The sequence below is a fragment of the Dendropsophus ebraccatus genome, chromosome 4, assembly GCF_027789765.1.
Source record: "Dendropsophus ebraccatus isolate aDenEbr1 chromosome 4, aDenEbr1.pat, whole genome shotgun sequence".
Classification (NCBI taxonomy): domain Eukaryota; kingdom Metazoa; phylum Chordata; class Amphibia; order Anura; family Hylidae; genus Dendropsophus; species Dendropsophus ebraccatus.
In genome coordinates, this window is record NC_091457.1 from 121,883,003 (window position 1) to 121,909,752 (window position 26,750).

Below are 26,750 nucleotides of genomic sequence, written 5' to 3' on the forward strand. Positions count from 1 at the left end.
GTCACACTGGAAGACCTCCCAGTCCTATGATTAACAGGGCCACTTGCATTTAGATGCAGCCAGCCAGAAAGAACGGGAAATTGGCATGGGAGAGAAGAGGGCTGAATAGAATGAAAGATGGGTTAAAGCCCCTCATTGTCTCCTCAACAATACATATGCAAGTTTTCAATGGAAGAACACACCCAAGCGAAAGAAATGATAATGCATCACTGATGGAAATGGATTCACTGTAACGTTATGGATTCAGTAGATAAATAACTAACAGGGTCATGTCACCACTTTGACAGGGATTCAGGATTTATTTATTTTTTTACTTTTTTTTTTTTTTTTGGTGTTTTTTTTTTCTTTTTGTTAAATACTAGGCTGGCATTGTAGCACAGCCTCACTGAAGCAAATGTGTATGAGCTGCAATACCACATACAGCCTCTGAACAAGAGTGGCACTGTTTCCGGGAAAAAGGCAGGCACTTTTTATTATTATCTCCCCATAGGCCTGAGTAGTGAACTGCATATACCTCTTTTCAGACATTTTAGCTAATGTTAGAGAACAAAAGTGTGAGATCAAATCAACTGAGACAACTACCATATTCTTGTGCAGGTTGATCTCCCCTCTCCAGTGCCTTTTATTAATGCTGGGGCTCATATAACAGTATGTATATTGTGCTATATATATTATATTGTTCTGAATTATGTAAGTATTGCAACATATAAATGTGGCTCCACCAAAGCCACAAAAAATATGGTCAAGATGGCCAAAACTGGTGTAGTCCTGAGAGGGTTAAGAAGAAAAAATATCAGCATAAAAGTCTTTTTTTTTTTTTTCTTTTTTATCCCTTTCCAAAAGTTGTTCTTACAAAGAAGCAAGTGCAGAAACTGATTGTACCTTGTCTTTTGTGTTCTCTGCAGGGAACTGGATCATAATGAGATCTCGGGCACAATAGAGGATACCAATGGGGCCTTTCGAGGCCTGGACAGCCTGAACAAGCTGTGAGTACTTCACCTCCTTCTTTCACTGTTCCTCGAGCAGTAGGACCTTTTCCTCCTTCCCCTCCTCCCGGTGTGTGTCCTTTATTCTGGCCGCACAAATAAGGACAGCCGTTCACACATATATCTTCTAGAGAGACGGCTTCTATAGTCCCAGGCTCTTAATGACTTGAGGTAGTTCTGAAGAAAGAGGTGCAGGGTTTGGAAAAGGCTGGTGAAAGGTTTTGGGTGGTCCGTCGCTAGGAAAGAACTGGCAATTCACATATTTTCCCCCCACTTATACTGATATTTTATTTAATGGTGGTGACAATTTTTGGTGAAGTGCAGCCATATTGGTTGTAATTTTAGGCTTCTCAGCAACTGATGGCACAGGCTGATCGCCTAACAGTTTTAGTGTTTAAGAAGTTCATTCAAATGTGACACCCAGTATGCCGGCACTTCCTGTTGTCACCAAATATGGCTGCCACAACAATCTCTTAAAGGGTTTATCCCAAGATTACAATTGTTACCTTCAAATGGAAGTATCTTATCCTCTTATACCCCTGTATGAATGAAACAGTGGTCAAACAAGTGTGCTACTGCTTCATTTATTCCCTATGGGACTAATAGTTGAGTGCTGTGCTTACCTTCAGTAGTCTTATAGTGAGTGAAGTGAGTTGCAGCAAAGATTTAGTGATCTAGATATACCAAAGTGCCAATTTCTTTAGAGATGGCTTCAAAGTTTTCATTGGTCAGAGTCTGGGTGTTCAGACCCCTACTGATTGTTGGATAGAACTAGAAGAAGCAGTCTTACTGCAACAAGACAGAGAGTGAAGCACTTAGCTGAGCAATTCTCCCAGCTCTATTTAGCGATCTGAGTTCTGAACACCCAGACCTTGACTGATCAAAACTTTTGACATGTCAATTTTTTTTTAAAGTGACAGTGCCCTTTAAAAAAAAAAAAAACTAAAAAAAAAACAACTCCTAAAACAGTGTGACCTTGTTGTTTAAAGTGTCACTGTCATAGAGGCATGTCAAAGGTTTAGATCGGTCTTGGTCTGAGTGTTCGGACCCGTACCGATTGTGAGAACAAGCAGGGAGAGGACTGTGCTGCAGCGCAGCCTCTTCCCACTCTGTATCAGTGAAAGAGTTGGGCTCCATAGACTTACAATATGAGCCCACGGAGCTTGGTTAGGACCTCGCTGAGTGCGATCTTCTTTAGGTTCGCTTTCACAATCAGTCGGGGTCTAAACACTCAGACCCGGACTGATCAAAACTTTTAAAAAAGTCTCTATGATATGTCAAAAGTTTTATCAAACAGTGACACTTTTATCAAGTCAGCGATTTACATTATGCATGCACTACTTGTAGATGCAGGAAGCTGATCTGACGGCACAGTCACTAATGGCCTGTTAGACCTCCCTTCTTGTACAACATGCATTTAACAAAAAGGGAAAGGAACTACGGCCTAACAAGAGAGCTGAATGGCGGCTTTCTCACAGGAGAAAATATGTGTGATTCAGCCCTGTCATCACTGGTAAATTGCATTGCTGATAAAGGGATCTCCTTTCAGTAGGCCAAAGAAAGAATAGGCCTAATCTCTGTACTGGATACTGATAGGAGCGCCGTACAGCGGACATGAGATCTGTTTCACCCCAACTAATTCTGCTTTTTCTTCTTATCCCTTTCTCCCCTTTTGTTTGTCTGACCCTTGATGTTTGGAAACTGCAGATCTCTGTTTGGAAACAAGATCAAGTCGGTGGCCAGAAACGCTTTCTCAGGCTTGGGGGCCCTGGAGCACCTGTGAGTCTCCCATCATGCATTGCATTTTTAGAGTGGGTTGCCAAAAGTAGCTGCTTGAGAGGTCTGCAAGCAATTTAATAGCGTCTTTGTAAGCTGAGAAGCTCGTCCATTTGAGCAGACCAGCTGCTTCCTTCTCATTATAAGTCAGCTTCAACTTTGGCCTCTCGTTGTGCCAAGAAAGGAGTTAGAGAACATATGGCAAATTTAGGCGCATTTTTATTTTGTGATTACTCTGAGAACAGACAACACTTGATGAATTCTCACTGGTTTGACTGGTTCAGATCCGCACCACAAGTTTGGTCATTTTCTCGTCACACAAGGAGGAGAACACCTTAAGTTTCCTTCGAGAAAGTTACGTGTGCAGCAGACTTGGCTGGAGAGGAGGATATTTTTTTTCTTTCCTCTCTCCTTCCCCAAGGACCATAAATGCTTCTAGTACTGAATCAGCATTGGTTTCCTTTTATAAATGAAGTGCAGCCTGGACAGTATATCCCCAGGATGACTGGGTTTACTTGTGTTTATTAATATTCTGACGGGATTTGTGGAAATCATTAGTTTCTGGCACAAATTACCCAAATTGATAGGAAATCAATTTTGAATTTACAATTAGGATTTTAAAGTTTGCCAACATTTGTTGATTATTTTCCAAGCTGATTTTTTATTTAATTTATTTTATTTTATTTTTTTTTTTGCAGAAACCTAGGTGGTAATGCCATGCGGTCAGTTCAGGCTGAGGCATTTGGAGAAATGAAGATGTTGAAAGAACTGTAAGTAAAGTTTCAATATACAAATTATTTAAATGGTGTATCCACAAAAGTGAGGGATACTTAGCTGCTGGGTGGGCGTCTGATCTCTGGGAACTATCGTGAGAATGGAGGTCAAATGTCAAGTGGATGGTATGGTACTATGCATGCTCAGCCACCATTCCATTCATTCTCTTAACTGCTATGTTCAGAAGTCCCATAAACAGTGAAGGGAGCAGTGGCTGAGCATGCATATTGCCGTTGCGTTCACTCAGACGACATTTGACCTCCTTTCTCTTGATTGGTGGGGGTCCCAGCAGCCCTGAAATTCAGGACCGTGATGCCTTTCAGCAAAGTTCAAAGTTCCTTGCTTACAAGGAGAGACCGGAGACAGCTGGGTGCCCAGTTTATAGGAGATGTAGATACAGCAATGCAAGTGCCTTATATTAAAAAATTAGGGCTGACATCCGTTCCTGTGGATATACCATAAATATCCTGAAGTGAAGTTCAGAACTTTGAAGAATTAACATGTTAAGCGTCTTTTAAAAAGCATTAATTTTCATTAGAACAATGATTGAAGTAATTTTTTCCCCCAGGGAAACCGTATAGGTTTACTATATGCCTCCCTGTGCTGTGAACCAATAAAAGGCCACATACACTACCTCCCCTGGCACTGCGGCTCTCCGATCTTCTGGTTGTCCCCCCTGTGCTGCTCTCCCTCCTTTTGATGACGTCCTGCTCCCTGCTCAGCCAATCGCAGAGCAGGGGAGTACTCAAACCAGAAACCCTCTTTAGTATATAATACATGATCTGTACTTGAAATTGAGCCACCATTACCCTCTGTAGGATAATCTTACCCTTAAAATATTTAGCATATAAAATGCAGTAAATAAAACCTTCAGAATGAGAATACAAAGTCTCCTGAATAAATATAATGGGAAACTGGTTTCCCTTTAAGACTTTGAAATATCCTTATGTATTCATTCCATCATTACCCTAACAAGTTCGATGATTGTCCAGCCGTGCTGAGTGAAATCCTATCTAGTCTTAAGTGTCTTTTTCTCTTTATTCAAGATACATCAATAGTGAGAGCTTCTTATGTGACTGTCATCTTAAGTGGCTTCCATCATGGCTGACCAGTAGGAAACTGCAGGCCAATGTTAAAGCTCTTTGTGCCCATCCAGAATCCATACAGAACAAGAGTATCTTCAGCGTCCCTGCACGGAGCTTTGTGTGTGGTAAGTTCTGCTATTTTCATCTTACGCCCATAACTGATGGATCATATAGGCAACCTCGTCGCACCTTATGAGAATTTTTGAAAAACAGATTTGGGTACAAGAATACATGTATATGATTTATAGCTGATCTTATAATATGGAGATTCTTTTGTTTGTCGAACACATAAGATTAGATTGCTTCTGGGCTGTATTATTTCCTTATGTGACGTAATACCGATGTACTGTTATGTGAAAGAAGATGACCGATAGCAATGAGGTGCAAGAGACAAATCGGCAGAATATAGCAATCTACTCCAAATGTGCTCCAGTCCAGAAATGTGCACATCTGTGAGATTAAAGCTGATTGAAAATCTTAGAACGGAAAGCCGGGCCTCCTCTCCAGAAAAGTGATAATCTTCTTCCCAGCAAAGTCTAGTACCAGCAGTCCAAAGTGCAGGCCGACATCAAAAACTCCTGAGGACACATATGTGTGTCACATGTGCTGCCTGCTGCTCACACCCAAATTCCAGGATTTCTCTCCTTTTGTGGTCCAGCTGGCTCTCAGCTCTGGACAGCTGAAAACACAATTATTCCCCCACAGAACAACGGTAACAACAAAAGGTTTAATTAAAACAAGGTACGCGGAGATCAAGCTTCATTATATATGTTTTTTTCCAGCAAGGTACGTGGCTTGGAACGTTTTGCGTTGCTTATTTTGTTTACTGATTTGTACATTCCGCCAAAGGAACGAGATGAAGTGGAAATTCGTCATTTATATTTCAAATAGCCACATGTTACAGCGAACCAAGTCAGTCCATGAGTTACGGCTTCTGGGAAAGGGGGCCGCTTACTTGTATATGTTCATTGTATCCAACCAGTTAATGAGTAAACTATTTTATATCGATGTAAACTTACAAACATATGTCAGTGTTTATTTTATATGGCCAATGAAGAACAAATTGATCCGTTTCCTTTGGCAGATGTTTAGTAATGGGCCGAAATTCTTAATAGTCCGAGATAATGTTGGAGGAGGCCAATAAGGGTGGTAGACTTGCCAGTTTATAAAGTCTAGCGCTTTTAGTTCTCTTTTTCTCATTTCCACCAAACAATCATAAAGGGGAAGAAAGGTCTCCTAGCTGGAGTGGAAGACCCATCTAGACTAGAAGATATTTGAGTTGGACACCAAGCCAGTTCCTCAATGCACCTCAGGGAAAAAGTGAGCATTTCCCAGTGCAAATCACCCTGAACCGCACAGATGGGGACATGTTCCCCTCTCAGCTGTGCATAATCCTTAAATGTAGAATAATATTTGTATGAGCCAAGCACAATGAAAAATTGAGCCACCTACAACCTTGAACATTGGCTCTCCGATGTAAACAGAAGGATCATCCCACCAGTGTTTGTTTAGGTAATTCCAAAGGAACACGATCTCTCAGCCGTCACACTAACAGGTTGTGAATGTTACTTTAAAACAAGATATGTAGCAACCATTACCACCAACTAATTCTACACTGTAAATATGGCAGAGGAAGAGCCTAGAACTGGGGAGATGTTAGAGAGGGCAGAAACTTTATGTATCCAGGTCTTCACTATACCCTGGTTAGCAAATCTGATGGCTGTCCAGTAGAATTCGAAGTCCACTTTGTTCTTTGTTGCCAACTTCATTACATGATGGTGAAATTTATAGCACAAGGAGTTCACCAAAGACTATATGAATGCTCTATAACCCACAAATTATGGGCCGTGTCAATGAAATGTGGAAATATTCTTCTACATTCTGCTTCAGAATTGACAAACACACATTATCTACCACTTTTTGTCTTCTAGATGACTTACCAAAGCCACACATCACGGTGCACCCAGAGAAGACCATGGCGGTGGTTGGGAAAGATATCCGCTTCTCTTGTTCTGCTGCAAGCAGTAGTAGTTCTCCCATGACCTTTGTGTGGAAGAAAGACAATGAAATCTTGCACAACATGGAAACTGAGAATTTTGCCAACATCAGGGAGAAAGATGGAGATGTGATGGTTTACACAACTCTTCTGCATTTACGTAATGTTACTTTTGAACACGAGGGACAATATCAGTGTATCATCACCAACCATTTTGGCTCTACCTACTCCAATAAAGCTGGACTGACTGTAAATGGTGAGTATAGATCAAGCTAGGGTTGATACTTAAAGGGAACCAATCACCATATGACTTGGCCCCAATACCTTACAGCTGCCAGGCACAGCTCTCCGACCCTGTATCTGTCGAACTCTAATGGGGCATCAATTTCCAAATATTGATGATTAATCCTCCGGGTTGGTCCCTGGTAACCAGGCATGGGGCGGAGCTGCAGCGGCATGTAGTCATGCTGCCTCTGCCCTTTTCCCAGTCACTCACACTTGATTGGCAACCTGCACTGGGAACTTAATGCAGAGGCCAACACTCAAGCTGCCAGTCATGCGTGTAGTACCACATTTCCGCTGTAGGTAAAATTAGTTATAACAGCTGATCGTCGTGGTTTGATGATCAGTTCATTCTAAGAAGGCTCAACCATTTGATAGTATTTGTCAAAGGTTGGATAACTTGATTACATTTATCGTTTGCCAGCAGTGGCCTTGTAAAAGTGTATTTCCCTGATTTTACCATATTCTAGTTGGCGGCCAGTTTCTGTTTAACCCTTACATTACCTTATGTCATGTCGAAATGGGGTTAAAACTATGTTTGCAAATTTCTTTCCTTCCAGTCCTGCCATCCTTCATCAAAACTCCAAGAGATAACACCATCAGGACGGGTACTACTGCCAGGCTGGAGTGTGCAGCAGATGGACACCCCACTCCGGAAATTGCATGGCAGAAAGATGGGGGCACAGATTTTCCTGCTGCCCGAGAACGGCGAATGCATGTCATGCCAGATGACGACGTCTTCTTCATTACAGACGTTAAAATTGAGGATATGGGCGTCTACAGCTGCACTGCACAAAACTCTGCAGGATCGGTTTCTGCCAATGCCACATTAACAATACTTGGTAAGATAGGGAAAATATTTAAAGAAAAATGTATTTGCATCACTTCTATTTGCAATATTCACTTTTTTTTTTATTTTTGTACTTTCAGAGATGCCATTTTTGGCACATCCACTAGAGGACCGTACTGTTTCAGCAGGAGCTACATTAGCATTACAATGTAAAGCCAACGGGAGTCCTCCTCCCCGAATCACTTGGCTAAAAGGGGACGAGCCTCTCATCATGACAGAAAGGCACCATTTTACTCCTGGGAACCAGCTCCTCATCATACGCAATGTGGTCCAGGAAGATGCTGGAAAATATACCTGTGAAATGTCCAACACTCTAGGAACTGAAAGAGCTTATAGTCAAGTCAGCATATACCCCTCCTCTCGCTGTGTGCTGGAGTCCAACAAGATGGAGGGAACCATGACATTTGGTATCATCACAATCGCCGTGGTGTGTAGTATTGTCCTGACCTCACTGGTTTGGGTGTGTATTATCTACCAAACCAGGAAAAAGAGTGAGGAGTACAGCGTTACTAACACAGGTAAATCCTTACATCTTAAAAGGCAAAGATTGTCAGGTTTAGTTAAATGGAGACACTTGGTGAGGTGTTGTAATTGGGAAGTCCTTCCCCTTCCCTATTGTAACATCATTCACACCCTGATGGCTAGTCAGCTTATTTGGGTGGTTATCTAGCATCAGGCATTACAAGTGGTCTACATGGTCAGATTTCCATCATGAGATCTAGTGATGCCACAGGACTGGTGATGTGAAAAACACCGCCAACTCTTCCAGAGTTAGAGTTACTGTCACTTTAAAAAACAAGCAAACAACTTTTGACATGTCACACAGATATGTCACAAACAAACAACTTTTGACATGTCACACAGATATGTCAAAAGTTTTGATTGGTTGGGGTCTGGGAGTTCAGAGCCCAAATGATTGCTAGATACAGCCAGGAGAAGTGCGTGGCTGAGTGCTTCATTCTCTGGCTTGCTGCTCTGTCCAACTCCTTGCGGGACATAGACTTACTATAAAATCCTGTCCTACAATGAGTTGGATAGAGCACTGAGACACTGACCGATCAAAAAGTCACAAAAACGTGTCAAAACGTTTTTTTTTTTAAAGTGACAGATATGTCTTTGAAGGGGTTATCAAGGCTTAGAAAAACATGTCCACTTTCTCCCAGAAATAGCACCACTTTTATCCTCAGTTTTGATGTGGATTTGTAATTCAGTTCCATTGACGTGAATAAAGTTGAATTGCAATACTACACACTAACCTAAAGACGTGGGCAGTGCTGTTTTTGCAAGAAAGTAGCTGTGCCTTTAAAAAGACAGGGTTAGAAAAATATGGCTGCTATCTTCCAAAAAACACAGCACACCTGTCCATGGAGTACCTGCCTGAAGGGAATGGATTGGAGTTGCAGTATCTCATGGAACCTTTCCACAAGTGTGGGCGTTTCAGGAAGAAAGCAGAGGTGGTTTTGTTCCATTGAAAAGAAGATGACCCTCCTTACTAAACTATTGGGGATCAAGACTAGTTAGAAAACTATAGAGAAACATCAATATGGATAAAACTCTGCTTTTCTTAGTACCAGACACAGCCCATAGCCAAGAATGGGGCTCCTCTTAGAAAAGAAAGCAGAACCCTTTACATGAAATAATGGCCTGTGAATGTGATGTGTTTGTTCAGTGGTCGCGTGCTCCTCTCCGCCTGTTTATAGAAATAAATGCACTGGCTGAAAGGGAAGCCAATGTTATTTGAATTAGTTTGTGGTTTCGCTGAAGTCCTGGCTGTCTCCACGCTGCCAGTCACACTACTTGTGAAAGACAGAAATGCTTTTTTCTTTTTTTTTCTTTTAAAGTAATCGAGTAACTGGACTGCAATTTATTGTTTTGCAGATGAAACCATTGTGCCCCCAGATGTGCCAAGTTACTTATCCTCACAAGGTATGTGGTACAAGTCTGCACCATGGGGCTCTAACTGGGAACAAATAAAGGGCCATAGAATCTGTTAGCATTATCAGGGGGGTTGTCCACAATTACAAATATGGTTTGTTCCAGAAACAGCGCCACTCTTTTTCCTCAGTTTTTGTTTGGTATTGCAACTCTATTCCAATGGTGTGAATGGAGCAAAGTTGTAATATCACACGTAACCTGAGGGCAGGTGTGGTGCTATCTTTGGAAGAATGCAGCCATGTTGACAGATTGACATACAATGATATGGTGTCCTCTCAGCAAGGAGACCATAAGTGACAGGTTCCCTTTAAGCAGCACACAAAAGCGTTGTTCCTTACATAAAGACATAGCTGTAATACCTGTACAGAGCAGTAAACTTTTGTGTCCACCACATTACCCGGACAGACTTATCTACATGGAAAAACAATGATACAATCTGAGATCTTGAAAGCCATGAGAAACTTATACAAAAAGGATATTGGAACATGACAACACAATTCAATTTTTTTGCATAATCCGTATTTGCTGAAATCACAATGCCCCTTTAAGGTTACATTGAGTGACAGTTTGGTCTCTTTGGTTATATGTTCCAGGTATCTGTTCTAGTGATGGCATTGGAAACACTGACGTGGAGGCGTGTAATGTGGGATACAGGCAACCAAGACTTTGCATAGGATGCAACTCAGATGAACCCTGTAAAACAGCAGAAGGATTGTTCTCCACAGACAGTAACGGTAATGACCTTGATTGTTACTTTGGAAGTCCAGTTCCCAAATATATTCCAAATAAAACGTCTGTTGGAAGTGGAGGGGTTAATGTCACTGAGTAGTGTGGGGCACAGCCACTGTTGTGGGTTTCTCCCTGCACTCAGGCTGTCAATCAACCCTGACTGGGAGGGACAGAAATGGAGGCTATTGCTTCCACTATTTATTCTTATTATTTCTACCTATTTAAAGAAATGCATCGGTACAGAATAGTGTTCATCAAGCATTTTCTATTTCTATAAAAAATAGTTCTAATTTTGTGTAAATTAAATATACAAATAAAATTAAAAAAAAGCAATATGTTACTGCAAGACACAATTGAACTCCGGCGGTATGTCGTCAATTGATGGCATACAATTGGAATTCTAATATCTCTTGCAGTAACCTTTTGCTTTTTTTTTTTTTACATTTAAATTTACCCATGCCTTGAAGGTGAACCAGGCACCCTACCCTCTACCGAGCAGGGGGCACCTGGGTAGCTTCTTCATCACTTGAGTCGAGTACTTGTGCATGTGATGGATGAGCAGAACTGATTCCCATTACAGTGTGTGTTTTATCAGCCATGCACCAGTATACCTTCATATGCCCATGGAGACCTATTTTTCATGTTACTATGTGTAGTTCTGAAAATAAAACTTGTTTTACTATCTTTCCAGGATATGGATACCAGGTGGTATGTACAGACTGCTTGGAGGGCCGAGCAATGTACAGCAAAGACCTGGACTACTGCCCCCAGCCGTTACCATCTATAGACTGCTCCTATGAAAAGCCCCAAAGCAACCAGGACACTTATAGGAATGGCATTGACCATTCCCACCTGCCTAATTGTCAGCAGAGCTACAGTAAAATGGACAGCAATGATTTTGTCTATCCCAGCAACCATGAAAGGGTTCCCCTCTTCGGTGAGCAGAGATCACATGTGTTGGTTTCTGATGCACAAGGTAATAATCCATATTTATCTTCTATTTGGTAGACACCTCAATTACACATGACTCCTCAGCTGACGTTGTACTGTATGCCACAAGTCATGATAACTGCAAACACTTAGGTGATTCATTAGTATTTAGCAAATACTACAACTTGGCAATTTTATTTTCTCTGTTGGATATTGAGCATGAAGAAACTTGATAATACAGAAAAAAAGGGAGACTGGCACTTGAAGGGGGTTATCCAGGACTTTTAATAAACAAAACCCAGCTACCTTCTTGTAAAAACAGCACCACCTCTGTCATCAGGTTGTGTATGGTATTACAATTCAGCTCCATTCACTTCAACGAAACTGAGATGCTGTTTCTGGACGAAAGCAGACATGTTTTTCTAAGCCTGGATAACCCACTCACTGTAGTAGCAGGGCAACTGCACAGTAAATGGAGCCAATTACTTCTAGCATCATTCATAGAACAGATCCAACCTTGACAGCCCTGCAAAACAGGAGTGTCAGTAGAGATGAGCGGATTTACAGTGATCAGTTGAATTGCTTTGTCCCTGCAATCTGCTCATCAGCCTGCTGCCTTATAACTTACGCTACTCAGGTGCTGGGAAAAGCTGGATCCAGTCCTGGGAAACTTCCCCGTTTCCCTGGACTGGATCCAGCTTTTCCAGGCACTGCGTTAGAGATAGGTGAATTTACTGTAATAGCGAATTGCCTTATTATCTCGCAAAACTGCTCATCTGCTGGCTGCCTTCTAATTGTCAGGGTTGCCTTATCTGTGTGTACTAGGCTAGGGCTACATGGCGACTTCTGGTTGTGAATCCAGTAACAACTGTGTTGCACTGCCTGTCATACAAATGAATGGGGTCTTGTTGTGACCCAGAAGCGAGTGTCACCCCTTCAGGGTAGCAGTCATGTGTGTGTATATATAGAAATCCTCTGCAGGTCCATGAAACATTTGTTATCACCAAGGTTTAAAAATCCACTACATGTGAACAGGGTTTAGAACACTCTCATAGTCTAGTTGACTTTTAGTGCCAGATTATAGCCCACAGACTAAACACTTGTGAATGTGGTAAAGGCTCTTCCCCACATCAATGTCTCCTATGCTTCTATTCACAGGTTCACATCTGGAGCCATTAATCCAGTCACGTGACCAGGAGACGTATCAGCAGCCTCTAGATTCGGACTGTTTAACGCAGCAATCATCACACATAAGTGATCCTCTACAAGAGGCCAAATTGACTGTGCTCTCTAATGGACACATCACGTCACCGGCGCCTATCGAGCACAGGCCACACAACGGATCGTGTGACTCCAAGTGACTCTTGTGTGCAAGGAATTAGAAAGGACCTTTGAATTTTGCACTGAACCGGCAGAGATCTTGCTACCTCAACTCCTAAACTTACCATTTAGGGGAGGCATCCGAAAAAAGAGGTACGAAGTGTGGGTGTAGAATCCAACCCGATCGACGCTGGGATAAATGGACTTTACAAACTTCTAAAGTGTTGGTAGCTCAAACGTCACATTGCATTTAATGCACAAAAATGCAAAAGACTTGTAAGTAGGGAAAGAAATATGTATTTGATACATTGTACATAAGAGTTTTCATAAATCTATATCTGTAAATATCTAAAGGTTAGATATATAAATATATACCTATATGTTTTACAGAGTCTATTTTGATTGTTAGTGCATGAGTCATTCTAGAACAGCTGTGAAACGCGTCAATGGTTTTAAAAAAACGTATTTGGAAAAGAATGAACTAGGTGCCTTACTGCATAGAAGAATACAGGGCGGTTTATTGATGGAGGGGGTGCAGCTGCCTAGACTATTTCTTTCAAGTATTTTATGGAAATGAGCCATCACACATTCTTAAAGGAGAAGTCCGGCGAAAAATTTTAATAAAGTATTGTATTGCCCTGCAAAAATTTTACAAATTACCAATATACACTTATTACGGGAAATGCTTATAAAGTGCTTTTTCCCCTGCACTTACTACTGCATCAAGGCTTCACTTCCTGGATAACATGGTGATGTCACGACCCGACTCCCAGAGCTGTGCGGGCTGTGGCTGCTGAAGAGGGTGATGGCAGAGGGATGCTCAGTGTCCCTCAGTGTCCCCCTGCCATCATCCTCTACAGCAGCCACAGCCCGCACAGCTCTGGGAGTCGGGTCGTGACATCATCATTTTATCCAGGAAGTGAAGCCTTGATGCAGCAGTAAGTGCAGGAAAAAAGCACTTTAAGTGTATATTGGTAATTTGTATAAGTTTTGGGGGGCAATACAATACGTTAATAAAAATTTTCACCAGACTTCTCCTTTAATACAGATGCATTTTAGTATCTGTAATATAACTGCACCACCTCTAGAATAGTCTCTGCATCAATGTTCTGTTCAATAGGGGGGTCATCACCATAATATAGACAAAAGGTGCAAGATAAAGTGTAGATGTTACATAAGTAAGCTCAGATCTTCACCTGTGGTCCGACACTTTGTTTTCTAATGGGGTTATACAAGATGCTGCTCCTCTACCAAGGCTTGGTTCACCGAATAGCTGAAGTCGCATTAAAAACAGCAAATTTTTACTATGACCTGCACAGTCATGGTAAAATAATGAGGTTTAGGGGAAATTGCAACATATGAACACAGGACGGAAATTTTTAGCAGTCCTTATTTACTAATCCTGAGCACCCTCCTGCAACTTGTACTGTACTGCAGCATCTCCAACATCATTACAGACTAGCCAGTCAGAATACAGCAGCTGTCACTCTGCTCCCCAATAAATACCTGACAAGTAAAGTGGCTTGCACAAAAAGAGAGGTATATTGCACTTAAATGCTATATTTGCATCTTCATTAGAGACATTCTACAAGGGTGTCGTGTGATGAACAGAAGGAGGGTTTACGACATGTTACTTTTCTAGATCACATTCCAAAAAGATACAGACACATGACTCATAAGCTACTGACCCTTTACAGTCCCTAATTCTGGCTTTCCTGTCTAATTGCTGACGACATTAGAGTTTGGATCTGGGACGACAGAAGACATATAAAAATCAATAAAGGAATCTATTCCATATTGAATTTGCACTTTGAGACATTAAAGGGGTAGCAAAAAATAAAAAAATCTTTCAAATCAACCAGAGATTTGTAATTAATGTCTGTTAAAAAAAAATCTCAAGTTTTCTAATACTTATAAGCTGCTGTACGTCCTGTATTAAGTGGTGTATTCTTTTCAGTCTGGAGAGCAGGAGAGTTTTCCTATGGGAATTTGCTGCTGCTCTGGAGAGTTCTGATGTCAGCAGAGAGCACAGTGTCAGACTGGTAATAATATACTACTTCCTGCAGGACATACAGCATCTAATAAGTACTGGAAGACTGGAGATTTTTTTAATAGAGTTACAAGAGTTACAAATGTCTGGCACTTTTTGACACCAGTTGATTTGAAAGAACAACCCCTTTAAAGTCCTCCCTGTTAGTGAAAGGCTCTGTTCAGGCCTTTTTTCCCCCCCTATAATTATGATGTTTGGCACTTCTACCTGTATAGTTCCCAAGGCATATGCTGAACATTATATATGTAACATTGTGCACCCGCTATGTTGTAGCAGTCTATAAAAATATATTTTTCCTGTAGTATGTGGCACTTTCCTAGACACGGGGATACTGTATAAAAAAAAAAAAGGTGTGAACAGAGCCTTAGTATACAACATCTTCTATTAAAAGGTTTGTATGGTTAAAAAAAAAAACAAATGCCCAAAAAGGGTACTCAGTGGGGAGGGGTCTCGGGACCTTTCTGTATTAGAGCAACTTCAAAGATGGATACCACACCGGTGCTGAGTGTACATGGAGTGCCAACAGTGTTTAGGGTTAGAGATAAATGCACTTACTGCTGGAAATTCAGATTTTCTTTCCAGACAAAAAGAACCCAGTTACAGTACAGATTAGTTCTGTTCAAGTGCTCGGAACCCCTGTACGCCTGATAGGAGTTTTCCAGGGAATCTCCGCACTTGAGTGGAACTACTTTTTCTAGACCAAACAAGTCTTGAGAGTTAGATTCTGTGATTCTTCCTGTAAATTCACTTATCTCTATTTAGGACTTATAACCAAGATTAATCCTAGGAATGGAATCTATATTCATACTACATCCTATTGGAAAAGCTAATGTAATGTGAATGTTTACCTGGCCTCCACTAATATCGCTGTGATCAATGAATGTTTAATAGGATAATGTGAAGTGCTAAACTATGGCAGATTATAAGAGACTTTATATTCTTAGTACATTCTGGGGGAAAAAAAATTACTTATATAAGAATAGCAAGACTTTTTTTGTATTATTTCACACTACATAGAAGGCATTTACATTTAGGGTTTGTTCACACGCTGCAGATTTTCCCAATTTATGTCAATAGGGAAGTCTGAGTCTGCATGTGAACATGCCTTTTAAAGGGGAAATCAAGTGTGAATCATCAGATACATTCTAGATACTTGGGACAAGGTCAATATGTGATCCACTAGGGATGTATAGAACTAAAAGGCTCTATATAGAGATCACACCCTTTGGCACCGCTCAGAGCTTTCTGTACCCCAGAATCTGACAACTAAGACTCATCTGAATTAACCTTCACTTAGACTACCAGTAAGGAGACTCTTACAACCATACCAAAGGGCCTTCATAGCCATAGAGCTTTTTCAATATAGAAATCAGTGATGGCCCAATATCAGGCTTCAGCATCTCGTATGTATGTATGATGTATCAATTATTTGGACTAGAATTCCCCTTTAAAACCACAAGCATTTCTGTAAGTTTTTTTCCCCATTTCCTCTTCTAGAGTGAATTCTAAATTCAAAGTAAAGGAAATTAATGTAGGAATTAGTATTTTGACATGGTGCTGATCTTTGTAGTATTTTTGCCACATCTCTTACATGGGGATGGAAGGCGGCAGGTGATATGTAAAGGAAAAATGCACCTAGTGCAGATAAGCAATATTAAGGTGTAGACAAAGCCATACTGCAGCTGGCTGCAGATTCTTCTATAGAAAAAGAAATAGACTGACTTCTCACCTGATCTTAGTCATTTGTGCCTGAAACAATGTCAAAATAGGACTTAAAAATCTCTAGTGTATTCAGCTTTACGTTTCCATGGTTACAGACTACAAACAAACCCTGGACGTAGTCTGACCTGCACTTACTGCCTTCTATCAGTTCTAATGCCTGAGGGAGTGAGCAGGAGCTGTGTACACAAAACTATAGGATATTTTTTAACAAAGTCTCTTTCTTTTTAGTTTTTTATTTTAGCTGCATAGTAGCAGCCCGACAGACATTAAACTGTGTAACATTACAAGTGTCCAGCTGATGGCCGTGTGACATGCTCATCGAGCCTTTACAATATTCAGCATAGGAAATAAGCCTGTACTTGGGCCTTAGTCTCCGTAGTAAAACCTCAACTTAAATCCACATTTTTGTAAGCTGAAGAAAAAGATAATTTTTTAAGCTAAACAACATTTGCCACATTTAACCCTTCAATGTTGTTACTTCCACGAACCAGAGAAAATGCTGCTTCTGAGAGGCAATGTGAAACGGAAGTATTACTTTTATGTAAAGTTATTTATTTATAGAAGATGTGGTACAATGTATATTGCAAAGTTTCTAACAAATGACATTGACGTGTCTACTAAACCGTTGTTTTAATGCAGCAGAGTTGTTTTTGTTGTTGAAAGATCCAAGTTGGAAAAAAATAAAAATTTTAGAGAGAAACTTTTGTGTCTATCATTTGTCAACACTGTACAGATGTAGCGGAACTTGTGATCGGTGAACTGTAGTTGGGATTTGCTATTAAAGCACATGATGCAAGATGATAGTGAAATCTGCTGCCTTATCTTATGGAAAACCAAAGTGGTGAATTCTTTCCAGTCTGACGAGCTCTCTGTTGCCGCCTTTGTCCATATCAGTACTGTCCAGACCAGTATCAAATCCCCAAAGAAAACCATTCCTGCCCTGAACAGTTCCTGACATGGACAGTGGTGGCAACAGAGAGCGCGTCAGACTGGAAAGAATACACCACTTCCTGCAGGCCATAAAGCAGCTGATAAGTACTGGAAGACTTGTGATTTTTACAAAGAAGTAAATTACAAACCTAAATAAATTTCTGACACCAGTTGACTGTACAGAAGAAAAAAAAAAATCACCAGAGTCCTCTTTGAATATCAAAATTGTACAAACAAGGTCAATACTTAAACTTTAGCTATAGAAATACACCTGGTTAGCTGCTCCATGGGACAATAGGACACACTTTAATGAATGATGACTGACAAAAACAGATGAGCAAACAAAAGGTTAAACTTGCACCTACACCCTGCGAATAGAGACCCATGAAATTTGTGCCACACTAGTCACATGGGTGGGAACTGTAATGTGAATACACACACAACCATGATTCACATGCCCCTGAGCCTTGCATTCACACTACATTTTACAATAAAGTCCACCGGACTGTACAGATAGTACAAAACACATCTGGAATCTGGGCACCCAAGGCCATAAAATGATATAAAAAACATTCTCTTTGACTGTTCACAGATCCTCTTTAAAGGGTACCTGAAACAAGGATTGTGCAAATCACCTGCAAGTATGGGGCATAGCCACTGCTATGCCATCTTCTAGCATCACAATCATTATACATCCTAAAGGGAACGGTCACAGAGACAGAAAAAAACCCATCATTTTTGCTGTGTAGAAGAGTACAATAAACTACCCTATTGTGATAGGTCGTTTCAAGACAACAATAAGCCGCCATTGTGCATGTTGGTTGATCGTTGCCTTTTAACATTACCTATTAGACCAAACAATTAAAGCGAATTGTCTGGTGTAGTAGGGCCCTTAGGATAGGCCTTGAATATTTGATGGTGTGGGGTCAGATGCCAGGCCGACTGATCAGCTGATATAAGAGCTGCAGCTCCTTATTTCCCATCAGGCACAGCTCCCCATGTATTAGGCAGCACATGGCATTGCAGGTTGTCCACTTATGCAAATGAGGTTGAGTTGCACAGAGCAGAACTACCACCTCCATAACTCTTAGGTTAGCTGGGCTATTGTGTAGCATTAGTCCGGCCTGGTATGTTTTCTACATGTGACTTTCTTATAGGCTTTAACTGGATACAGTAAAGCTTCAATAGAAAAGGGGGAATTAGCATTTTGTTAAGATATTTTGACATTCAAGGCTGAAAAGCTTAATAAATTCTACAAATACCTAAATAAGAAGAGATGAGGCGGCTATGAAAGGGTCTGTTCACATCACAGGAGCTTATAGTAAAAGAAATTCCAAAAATGCTGAGGTGAATGACAAGCCAGTTTACTATTACAACAAGGGTAAGCCTGCACCCCGGCTCAGGAAACTGCCTAACGCAGCGTCTGACTGCTGGAGGGATGTTAAGGAGACTGCGGCCTGGTGTAAAGTACAGAAACAGCACAGAGATGTTCAGCATCAATCTTAACTGGGTTACTAAAAAAATAAATGCTTTCTTCCATAATGTAGGGCTACTAGAGTCTACCACAGGTGCAGAGACCAGCAGCATGACTCCACTCAAGTGAACAGGGTGACTGTCGTCTCCTGCACAGTTAGGTTAAACCTCTTGCATGGATTGTATTTTTAACCTCTTGCATGGATTGTATTTTAAAGCATAAAACTTTCAAATGTTCCATAGTTTTGTTCATAATTGCATTACTCGCAATAACTGATAAATTTAGGGCCCATTGATTTCAATTGGGCAGTTCACACTGTGTAATTTTTGCAGATTACGGATCCATAAAACTACAGATAAGCCCTAGTACGGACTGTAATTACGGCAAAGACTGTCCCATAGAAGTCTGCAATTTTTCTGGATTATTTTTTACGGAAGAAATGCCCACATCATTTGTAAAGAAAAAAATATGAACAAGTAATTATTTCATTTGAACCATTCCCATGTATATAAACATCCCCTTCTTTGATGATCCACAAAAAATATGTATACAATATGGATTTATTTTTGGGGGGATTGCAGACATCATATAAAGTTGTGAAAAGCTAAGTCAGTTACTTGAAAATTGCAAGCTGCGAGTTGATTCGCATAAAACGGCGAAATGCCATATAAACCCCTCTATACAAGCTCAATATCATGCTCAAAGATATAGAAATGGCCCGATAGGAAGAAAAAAAAGAAACATTATTCACCTCATCAGCTTGTTGACTGTTTCCAGTTGGCAACCTTGATCACATATAATGTGGACCGCGTTTCAAAAACCTCTGATACTTGAACTACATGTCTCCTTACATATGCACGACAGAAATGCAGTGGAACAAAGTATACTATCCATTCAGGAGTCTAGAAAGGGTGGAGGAAACCACTTGTACTGGCAGTAATGGTGGCCATATTGGCTTTACCCAGTCTGTATTACTAGTTAATAGAGCTAGGGGTTTTGACTATTAAAATAAAAATAAAAAGTACAAAATACAAGTAAAAAACAAAAAAACAAATAGAGAATTTACTGCTGTTATAATGTGGCGAGTTCCAGTTAAAGCTCACATTTCCCAGCTTCAATGTCATACACAGATCCCATTGGTGCAGTCACAGGAGAGGTAGGTGCAGGTATCAGTCTGTATCAGTGATCATCAACAAAGATGTTTTCTGCTTCCATGTCTTCACATCAGTAAGCTGCGGACCTTGTCATAAGCTCCAAGGAATATAAACCCTCCAAGGCTGATGGCGGTCATTCTTGGCACAATGCCAGCAAATAACCTGAGAAAGAATGAAAAGTCACAAACTGGTAGAAGGTCCTACATTTAGCTACATCCTACTTATTAAGTGCAAGTCTATCACAATTACAACACTCAGGACAAAACAGAGAAAGTGTATTATGCCTCCTGCAAGGCCCGAGTGAGGAAGTATCACCCCATAATAACAATCTCTAGTCAAGGACATTCACACTGGGGAAACTTATGTTGGGGCACCCTATATGAAAATAAAAGGACCTCTCATCCAGATTGGAGAAGGTAACTGTGTGGTCACATTACTAACAACAACCACATGGCGTTTCTAAGCCCATCTCTCAGCAGTAGGCGATGTAATTCTTTTTTCCGAGCTGCCATGTTCTATTCGTCACCTATGCTATCTGCTGTAAGGTACAGACCTCATGGCAGGAACATGACGGCCCTGGTAGACCCTCTTGTGTAGGGTAAGACGACTGTGCTGTGCAGCTGCAAACAGTTTAGGGAATCACTAGACAACACTTAAGTCTATTACATAATCGCTCCAACCTGCACAAGGCTGATAGAGAGCAAATTGCCAAGGGAAAACTGAAAAATACTTGCCATATCAGTGATCATAAAGCCAGCATCTCAACAGAAACACCATTACACTGGAACCATCCCATGCTTATTAGTATTAATGTAATATAGGTCCTTATACAGGAACAGCTACGGAGGGTGTTGGTGACCTTGTCTTACACTAAGTTCATAGGACGTTATCGGGCATGTACCAAAAGCAATGCACAATTGGGTAGGGCATGGTTAGTCTCTCAACAAAACATCTATTGTAGATCCCTGCACTACTCCGGTCCAGTAGTGATACAGATCTTATAGAAAAGAAACTATTGGTACCAGCAAGGGGCGCTCTATTTTCATTCCATTCTTAGTCCGTCCCGTCTGTGCACTCCCCTGCTTAGTATGAAGTTACACAATGCTTATTCACTGTATTCTATCCCGGCACTCAGCTAATTCTATAGCGGCTGCATCTGGCACAGCCCACATTGAACGGAGATAGAAAGTGATGTATTTGGTGTTGCAGTCATCACATCCATTTTCTTCTCCTCAGTGGTCTATACTAAGGAATCTGTCACTTGTTATTCTACCGCTCTGGATTGAATTACTGGGTACACTGCTGTTTTTAACAATGAAGATGCTGGGTGAACCTTTCGCCAACTGGAAATTCTACAAGAGCTGCATTGCATTGCTAAAGTAAGACCAGGCCTTGCTTGTAAACTAGGAATGGATTTATGTACTGGTTTATACACCAAGGGGGGTTATTTGGTTTTTACAACAATCACCCACTATAATAAAAAACTAAAATTAAGGAAAAAAAAATCCTATTGCTGGTTATAAATAGCACTGGATTTTTTAAGGAAACGGGCGGGATTATTGGACAGTGCTTGTGATGCCAACATAACTATAACTTGCTATTAACCATTAGGTAACTAAAGAAAAGGATATGTTAAAGTGGTTGTACAGAATAAAGAAAAAAAAAAAAAAAAAAAAGATTCTTCCCAAAAACAGCAATGCACCCGTCCACAGGTTGTGTTTGGCTTAGAGATGAGCGAACCTGGAGCATGCTCAAGTCCACCCGAACCCGATCGATCGGCATTTGATTAGCGGTGGCTGCTGAAGTTGGATAAAGCCCTAAGGCTATGTAGAAAACATGGAAATAGTCATTGGCTGTATCCATGTTTTCCAGACAACCTTAGAGCTTTATCCAACTTCAGCAGCCCCCGCTAATCAAATACCGATCGATCGGGTTCAGGTGGACTCGAGCATGCTCAAGGTTCGCTCATCTCTAGTTTGGCTTTGTAGCTCAGCTTCACTCAATGGAGCAAAGCTGCAAGAAAAGACAAAATCCAGGACCAGATGTGACGCTGTTTAGGGATTTGTGAGCTCTATATCATGCCGAAATGTCAAAGAGGTGGTGCTGAGTCAGCACATAAAATGGTCAAGAGAAGAAGGGGTGGGGAGTTGGCATGCATGCTGCAGCTCGGCACAGCATCTTTGACATTTATAGCTGACACATTGTTTTTTTTTTCTCCTTGTTATATGCTTTAGAGAAGAAACAAAGGGGCACACCACTCAGTCCAACCACTTCTGCCCCTTCATTTTAGTAATCTGGGGGTGTGGGCTCCTGGACCCGCAGGTTTTTACAACTTTACTTAATATTGTAAGAAAATAACACATGTTAAGTTTCCAGAGTTTTGGATATCAATAGGATCTGGCGTATATATTTGATTGGTAACATTCCCAATTAGACTGCTGGTGTTCCCACTAATCCTGATGTCTCCCTGGTTTTCTAGGCATTGCATGTCCTATCAGCCATCATTATAGAGAGAAGATAGTTCAGTAAACTAATACACTACCTGTGCCCACCTCTTTGTTACAAAATAGGCACATGGGACAATGAACTGGAAATGGGATGAAGTTGAACAGAGGACATGGAAGGGCTGCATCTGAGAGCCTATAATGTGGCTGGGTGACCACCCCTCACTCATATAGATATTAACATATATAGTAGAATTTTATAGGGAGGATCATCCACTATTTCTGTGCAGAACTATGGGGTCACTGTTAAGATACACAGAAGAATAAAACTTTCAGAAACCTTTCTGGTCTCCTTAGAGAGGTGGTCTTCAGGACAGGTTTTACAGGTTATTATTTCAAGCTGTGGCAAGGTAGCGCCTGTAAACCATCTTTGGCGGAGACCCAGCACATGTGCACTTCTATAGGGGAGGTCAAACTACAACCCTGGTCCATAATGGTTTTGCAAGTCTTCAAGAATAATCAGCTTTACATAGTTGGAGGTGATATGTAATTGAAAGGGGACACTGTGCACTTGGTCTGCTGATAGAAGAAAGTTAATGCGAGCGCTAAGAAAAACAAATGGTTAAATCCCATCATTTAACAGTTAAAATACTCTTGCTGCAAGGATTCCTGCGGATCAAAGTGAAGAGGAACTTAAGTGAAATCAGATCTATTTTTGCAGATTTTGCCATATGGAATGTATAAGGAAAATAGCATAATTGTCAGGCCTGGGTACAGCTGGCTAGACGGCTGAAATCACATAATTGCTTAATTTTGTTCCCCTGTAAAAGTTCTATGCGTTATCCTTTTTTTGTTAGGTCAGAGTTTAACCGCTCTCCGTGTTCACACCCGATGGCTGTGGCTGTGTGACACCCGCTTATAATCCTCCCTCTGATCTCTCTATAATACGCTGGATGTTTATTGTCCAATACATCTGGTTTATAGATATACAATCCTCCGTTCCAGCGAGTTCGCTTTAATAGCCGCTTGTCGTACAATTTCTGCAGTAAACACATTCGGGATGGAAGAGGTTTTTCTTTGGTTGAGGATTTTTTTTGTAGCCATTTTGAATTGAAGTACTGAAAAACTATTGTTGGGGAGCTTAGAAAGTTATTACTGGAAGAGTTACTGCGGCTTCATCCCCTTCCTCAAAGTAGTCGTAGTGTTAATATTGAGACTAAGTTCCGGATAGATGAGGTTCTTAAAGGGGTTATCCAGCGCTACAAAAACGTGGCTACTTTTCCCCTTCTCTTGTCTCCAGTTCAGGTGCGGTTTGCAATTAAGCTCCATTTACTTCAATGGAACGGGGTTTGAAACCCCACTCAATCTGGAGACAAGAGAGGGGGAAAAGTGGCCATGTTTTTGTAGCACTGGATAACCCCTTTAATCCAGGGTTGGTCAACCTACATTTTCTCAAGGGAGATTGGATACATCTCAGCAGACCAGTCAGCCCCCCAAGACTAACGTCTATGAAGACTGACTGGCTAACTTCTCTAAGCCTTAGGGTATGTTCACAGTGAGAAAACAAGAGTCTGTGGAGCCTCGGTTGTGTGTCTCAAAACACGGGATAGCCAGATATCTCTAGCCTGTTGTCACGGGGTGCCTCCATGGGGAGAGCACCACACCACCCTGATAGTTTAGAACCCCTAAAGTCCCACTCGGTTGCAAGTATTGAAACATAAATAGGCAAACAACAGGGTGGCCCCTTTTTGTCAAGCCATTGTCATGATCGCAATACTCACACCTTGAGTTAGACTTTGACAAAAAAGGGCCACCCTGTTGCTTCCCTATTTATGTTCCAATACTCGCAACCGAGTGGGACTTTAGTGGTTACCTATCAGGGTGGTGTGGTGCTCTCCCCATCATGGAGGCACCCCGTGGCAACAGGCTAGAGATATCTGGCTATCCAGTGTTTTGAGACTCGCATCCGAGGCTTCACGGACTCTTGTTTTGCATATTTAAATTTTGGGGGGCATCAGTGGAGACTCTTGATTGAGTACTTCATTGGAATTTTTTCACTGATCTCCTTGAGTTCAGTGATAACTGTGTTTTGTTGGTTGATTTGTCATTGCCCCAACTAGCCAGAATCCTACTCCACACTGACGAGGGGCAAATACCCCGAAACGGCTGTCTGTGGATGGATACCTGCCTTGGCAAGCCCTTGTCATGATCGCAATACTCGCACCTTGAGTTAGACATTGACAAAAAGGGGCCACCCTGGTGTTTCCCTATTTATGTTCCAATATAAAGTTCAGTTCAGTGATTACTATGTTCACAGTGAGGAATTGGCAATTCTGCTTGAATTCCACCCATAAATTATTATTAACATAGTAATGTTCCATTGTGTTCAATAAAACTTCCGCTATGCTGTTAACATGGCGGAAATTACACACAGAATTTTCCACCAAGGATCCGCTTTCTGCCCTAAGAATTGACAAGTCAATTCTTTTGGCGGATTCCCCTAGAGAAATCCCATAGAAGTGATTGAATTTTAGTTTTCTGCTCGAATGACTATAGACTGTATCCATGTTTTCCAGAACTCGCTAGGGCTGCATCCAACTTCTTCAGGCACTGGTAATCAAATACTGCATGTTTGGGTTCGGACAAACCCGAGAGTTCTCAAGGTTCTAATCATTTCTAATCGCCATTCATTAAATGGCCCCCATGCAATGTAACACTGGTTATTAGGGTGAAGGGGGGAGAAGTTAGACCTCCAGATCGCTTTGCTGTGAGACAAACCTATTAAATAATATAGGGTGGAACTGTGAATTGTTTCCCTGTAGAAATACTCTCTGCATAGCATTGAAGGTGATGTTTGGTGCAATTGTTTCCTACACTCAAGATTTGCTATGAAACAGTCATGATGGGAAAAGTGTTGTAGAAATTGTGAAGGGCTACAGAAGTTATGCGATACCTATCACACTGCAGTCTCATAGCAATACACATGTTAAAAAAAAAGAAAAAAAAAGAAAAAACTCAATTCAGACATATATTCAGATATGGACGATAATTCTCTATAGATACCCTGTGAGGCCTTGCGTTCTCCACACATCACTTAGCGCTAGCAGCACATTTCCACTTGCAGTACTCGATCCGACCTATAGGAGGAGAAGGATAACCATTCAATCAGCTTACAGAGCTCAGTGGATTTTAGGGCTGTCCCTAGTGAATTTAGGGGCCATTTACATAGTCTCCATGCACAGACAATATTCTGTGCACCGGACCTCTGAGCTCCCGGCATCAGTTTTTATTATGCCGCCGAGAGCTCTGAAACTATTTGAATGTTCACATTACTGTACTGACACAGTGTCCGGGTCAAAAATCTGCAAACCGCTCAACTTCTGTGTAAGGTAAGAAATCAGAGAAAGGAAAGACACTACTATAGACAAGACAAACTATATAGGAAAGACAAACTATAGAAAATACATGAAAACACACCAGAAATTCTTCAACACTGCCCTCCTCTATTATCTTATCCCGGCTCACACTACAGTCAAATCAGTGAGAAGTATAAAAATAATTCTACATCTATCCCTATCTTTTAGCCATTTTTCCATTTTTTCAACAAAGATCAGTTTCTGGTGTATGGCAACTGGCTGCAGTAGAAGCCCTACCCCACTGTGCAACATGCCTGATCCTTCTAACCTGCACCTATGATGGGTGGGGCGATATGTAAAGGGGTGTGGCTTCCTACCGGAATTCAGTGCAAATTATGGCAGATATGTCAGCCTGTAGCTGGTATAGATTAGTGTGTGTGTTACACAGCAGTCACATTTACTTCATCAATATTAAAAGGAGAAGTCCGGTGATTTCTAAAAGCCGGCAGCCTGCAGGGGGAGGGGGGAAACTGATTACAAGAAGTAACAACTTACCTTTCCTTGTGCCCATGGTGAGCGATGGGAGCAGTCGTGGGACCCCCGCCAGGCTCCAGGATCTCTGGCGTGTCCACGTCATGACCCGGCTAATAGTCACTGATTGGCTGAGCTTTCAGTCCATCCACTAGGACAAGCATCCTCCCCCTTCCCCAACGTCAGTTGTGAGGCCGTCATCACAGCTCGGCTGAAAATGACTTCCAAAGCGGTCCCGCAGCCGCTCACTGCGGGCACAAGGAGAATTAAGTCCTACTTGTAATCAATTTCCCTCCTCCCCCTGTAGGCTGACTGCTTTTAGAAATCGCCGGACTTCTCCTTTAAGGGACGTGTGTAAGACCATTGCATGAAACGCTAGCATACCTGTCATTAGCAAAAACATTTGCAGCCATCCAGGTCTCAAAG

At 41.3% G+C, this 26,750-nt stretch overlaps 2 protein-coding genes across 2 annotated transcripts in view; one reads left to right on the forward strand and one right to left on the reverse strand.

The window, feature by feature from the left end:
* The window catches only part of LRIG1 (leucine rich repeats and immunoglobulin like domains 1), a 69,019-nt gene extending 55,623 nt beyond the window's left edge, over nucleotides 1-13,396 (forward strand). The window contains exons 9-19 of the mRNA XM_069966915.1: nucleotides 906-986; nucleotides 2,694-2,765; nucleotides 3,461-3,532; nucleotides 4,583-4,746; nucleotides 6,553-6,873; nucleotides 7,460-7,741; nucleotides 7,830-8,267; nucleotides 9,628-9,675; nucleotides 10,278-10,418; nucleotides 11,105-11,389; nucleotides 12,502-13,396. Coding sequence (XP_069823016.1) covers nucleotides 906-986; nucleotides 2,694-2,765; nucleotides 3,461-3,532; nucleotides 4,583-4,746; nucleotides 6,553-6,873; nucleotides 7,460-7,741; nucleotides 7,830-8,267; nucleotides 9,628-9,675; nucleotides 10,278-10,418; nucleotides 11,105-11,389; nucleotides 12,502-12,704 — 2,107 coding nt within the window. The 3' untranslated portion in view covers nucleotides 12,705-13,396. The remainder of the gene's footprint in view (nucleotides 1-905; nucleotides 987-2,693; nucleotides 2,766-3,460; nucleotides 3,533-4,582; nucleotides 4,747-6,552; nucleotides 6,874-7,459; nucleotides 7,742-7,829; nucleotides 8,268-9,627; nucleotides 9,676-10,277; nucleotides 10,419-11,104; nucleotides 11,390-12,501) is intronic.
* A 6,457-nt stretch (nucleotides 13,397-19,853) lies between these two features.
* SLC25A26 (solute carrier family 25 member 26) overlaps nucleotides 19,854-26,750 on the reverse strand; it is a 102,607-nt gene continuing 95,710 nt past the window's right edge. The window contains exons 9-10 of the mRNA XM_069966916.1: nucleotides 25,501-25,574; nucleotides 19,854-20,155 (exon numbers count right to left, since the gene is read on the reverse strand). Of these exons, the coding sequence (XP_069823017.1) occupies nucleotides 20,059-20,155; nucleotides 25,501-25,574 (171 nt within the window). The 3' untranslated portion in view covers nucleotides 19,854-20,058. The remainder of the gene's footprint in view (nucleotides 20,156-25,500; nucleotides 25,575-26,750) is intronic.